The following is a 3485-nucleotide window of genomic DNA, read 5'->3' as shown; positions in this document are numbered from 1 at the left end:
CACGTTCCGGTTGTGATAGCGTCGCAGGTTCTGCTGATACTCTATCGACCTAGACAATGCTATCTCTCTTGATTCTTAGAGCAAATCGACATCATATTCTCGTGCCTCTTTGATGATGTGCTTCAAGAATTTCATAGTTGTGTGTCCATCACACTTCTTGATCGACTTGACTTCCACCCACTTGGTGAACTTATCCACCATGACCAAAATGTGAGTCATGTTTCCTCGTGCCGGCTTGAAAGGTTCAACCATGTCCAGGCACCATACCACAAACGGCTAGGTGATAGGGATTGGCTTCAGGCCCGAAGCCAGTGTGTGGATCTGCTTGATGTATCTCTCGCAGCCGCTGCACTTCCGGACCATGTCTTCAGCCTCTTCAAGTGCACTGGGCTAATAGAACCCATGCCGGAACGCCTTCGCCACCAGGGCCCTTGATGCATGGTACTCGTACTCCCCTTGATGAATATCTCGGAGTATCTCTCGGCCTTCTTCCGGCTCCACATAGCTCTGCACACCGGTGACGCTTCTCTTGTACATCTCGCCATTGATGATGGTGTATGACTTTGCTCTTCTCTGAATTCTTCTGGCCAGGACTTCTTCAGCCGGTAACTCACTGCTGACCAGGTCTGACATGATCGGCTTTACCCACGATGGCACTTCTCGAACAACAAAAGCTGGTTCGTCGACCTCCATATTATCAACCGACATAGCTTTAGCCGAATTTGACTGTGAAGTCCCCAGGTTAGATGGAGCAGTCCTCGGGTTTGCTTGATCAATTTCCATCGGGACAACATTTGCTTCCGGAACAAAATTTGACTCTGACTCCGGGCTTGGCTTGATTGATGGTTTCCGGAGATGTGCCAGCTGAGCTATGTTGGACCGAATTGCTTGCCGGGATGAGCCTAACGGGGACAAAGTATCAGCTGCTTCATTGTCTGCTCGAGGCACATGATGAAACTCACAAACTTCAAAAAATCCGGCAACCTGTTGCATGTGAAACCGGTACGATGCCATATTTGCATCTTTAGCATCCCAATCACCAGAACTCGGCTGGACAACCAAGTACGCATCACCATAACAGATAATCTGGCACACTCTGACTTCCTTTTCCACCTTGAATCCATGCACCAGTGCCTCATACTCGGCGACATTGTTTGATGCTCTGAAGTGGATCTGCAGCACATACTTTAGCTGATCTCCTTTGGGTGAGGTGAGGACTACGTCGGCACCCAAACCCTTTTTTAATTTGGAGTCATCGAAGTGAATCTTCCAGTAGTTTGAGTCCGACTTGGGAGGTTCGTATTGCATCTTGGCCCAACCCACCAGGAAATCTGCCAATTCTTGTGACTTGATTGCATCTCCTCTTTCATAGTGAGGCACATACGGAGCCAGCTCAATCGCCCACTTGGCAATTCTACCGCTGGCATCTTTATTGCCGACGATTTCCGAGATTGGAGCCGCACAAACCACCGTCATTGGATGTTCTTCAAAGTAATACTTCAGCTTCTTGGCAGACATGAACACGCCGCATGTCATTTTCTGATAGTGAGCGTAATTCTTCTTTGAAAGGGAGTGTACCTCACTCAGATAGTAATACCGGTCTCTGCACTTGTTTTTTCCTTCCTCCTCTCTTTCCAATACTACTACTACACTTACAACCCGGTTTGTGGCTGCAATGTAGAGCAACATCGGCTCCTTGGGCAGTGAAGATGCTAATACCGGCGTCTTGGCCGGCATCTTCTTCAGCTCCCGGAAAGCTGCATCGGCTTGCGGAGTCCAGACGAACTTATCAGTTTTCTTCATCAGATGGTACAAGGGAAACGCTTTGTTTCCCAACCGGGTTACAAACCGGCTTAGCGATGACAAGTATCCGTTAAAATTCTGCACATCATTAAGAGTTTGGGGAAACTCCATTCTTTCTATCGCCCGGATTTTAACCGGATGGGCATCCATGCTGCGGCTATAAACTAGGAAACCGAGTAGCTTCCTAGCCGGAACACCAAATGTGCATTTTGCCGGATTAAGTTTCATTCAGAACCTTCTCAGTTTTTCAAATGTTTCTCTCAAATCATCAATTAACATATGCTTTTCTTTGGTTTTTATGATGAAATCATCGACATACACCTGGCACATTTTTATCGATTTTTTTATGTAAGCATTTTTGCATACACCACTGATACGTTGCACCGGCATTTCTCAAGCCAAAGGTCATGGTGATATAGCAATAAGCCCCAAACGGGGTGATAAATGCTGTCTTTATTTGATCCTCGTTATTTAGGGTATCTGGTGGAAACAAGAGTATGCATCAAGGAAAGACAAAAACTCACGCCCAGGAGTAGAATCGATCACCTGATCAATCCTAGGTAAAGGAAATGAATCTTTCGGACACGCTTTGTTGTGATGCGTGTAATCGATGCACATGCACCAAGCTTTTACTGGCAAAATGGCGCAAGGGCTGCTTCACCGGCTTAGCGTCCTTCCGGACATGAAGTGAGTGCTCAACCAACTCCCTCGGCACACCTACCAGGTCATCAGTAGACCATGCAAAAATGTTCCGATTCTCATGGAGGAAGTCGATGAGCGCGCTTTTCGATTTTTTGCTCAATCCGGCACCAATCCGGACGGTGCGTTCTAGCTGCTCGGGGTCAAGTACAATGTCCTTTGTATCCTTTGCGGCTTGAAAGCCACCCCACCAAGCATGTTGATCATTCCGGCCATGTTGAGCTGCACAGAATGTGCCAGTGCAACAGCCGTTTTCAACCTTTTCATCTCCTCCGCAATGACCAGACATTCTTCCAAGCAGGATACGGCAGAGGCAGTTTCTATGCATGGAAGTCTTGTAGTTGCCAACCACAGTGAGGATTCCATTTGGTGCCGACATCTTCATCTTTAGGTACACCATATGAGTGGAGCCCATGAATTTTGCTAGTGTCGGTCTTCCCAGCAGGGCATAGTAAGGGCTATCAAGGTCCACAACCTCGAAGATAATGTTTTCAACTCGGCAGTTATCTCGGCCGCCGAAAAGCACATCAACTTGGACTTTGCCCATTGGTGAACATTACAGCCCCGTCACAATGCCGTTGAATATGGTCCGGCTTGGCTTCAACATGTTCTCGGTGATGCCGAGCGTATGCATTGTATTTCGGTACATGATGTTGATGCTGATGCCATTGTCAATCAGCACTTTGCCGAATCCGACCTTGATATTTGGCCCGAATAGAATAGGGCCAATCACTAGTTCACAGCCACCCGGATTCGGCATCACTCTTGGGCGATCATTCTGAGACCAACTGATGTTCTGTTCTGACCACAACATAAACCTGGGTAGTGCCGGTATGCCAACATTCACTTCCATGGAGCGCCGATATTGGCTTTGCCGATTAGTCGGTTCGGTCACAGAGACCACACAACACATATCTGGATCTTTATAAACATTCCAGCCTACGCCAGGATGAGGCTCTATGTTGTTGTTGTTGTGATGAACT

The 3485-nt window shown here is 47.5% G+C and overlaps 1 protein-coding gene across 1 annotated transcript; it reads right to left on the bottom strand.

The window, feature by feature from the left end:
* Positions 1-390: 390 nt before the first annotated feature.
* Positions 391-3049, bottom strand: LOC127339453 (uncharacterized). Its single transcript, XM_051365307.1, has 2 exons — positions 2525-3049; positions 391-1797 (listed from the first exon to the last, which is right to left on the bottom strand). Exons 1-2 carry the CDS (start codon positions 3047-3049, stop codon positions 391-393), a joined length of 1932 nt encoding a protein of 643 aa, XP_051221267.1.
* Positions 3050-3485: the final 436 nt, after the last annotated feature.

The sequence above is a fragment of the Lolium perenne genome, chromosome 3, assembly GCF_019359855.2.
Source record: "Lolium perenne isolate Kyuss_39 chromosome 3, Kyuss_2.0, whole genome shotgun sequence".
NCBI classification, from domain to species: Eukaryota; Viridiplantae; Streptophyta; class Magnoliopsida; order Poales; family Poaceae; genus Lolium; species Lolium perenne.
This window is presented reverse-complemented; position numbering and strand designations above follow the sequence as displayed.

What these genes read in the sequence shown, in the direction of transcription:
- LOC127339453 (XM_051365307.1), bottom strand. Translation starts at nt 3,049, where the DNA reads ATGGGCAAAGTCCAAGTTGATGTGCTTTTCGGCGGCCGAGATAACTGC. An exon ending in CATGGTCTACTGATGACCTG is followed by an intron (nt 1,798 to 2,524) that starts GTAGGTGTGCCG and finishes CATCTGATGAAG; the next exon opens with AAAACTGATAAGTTCGTCTG.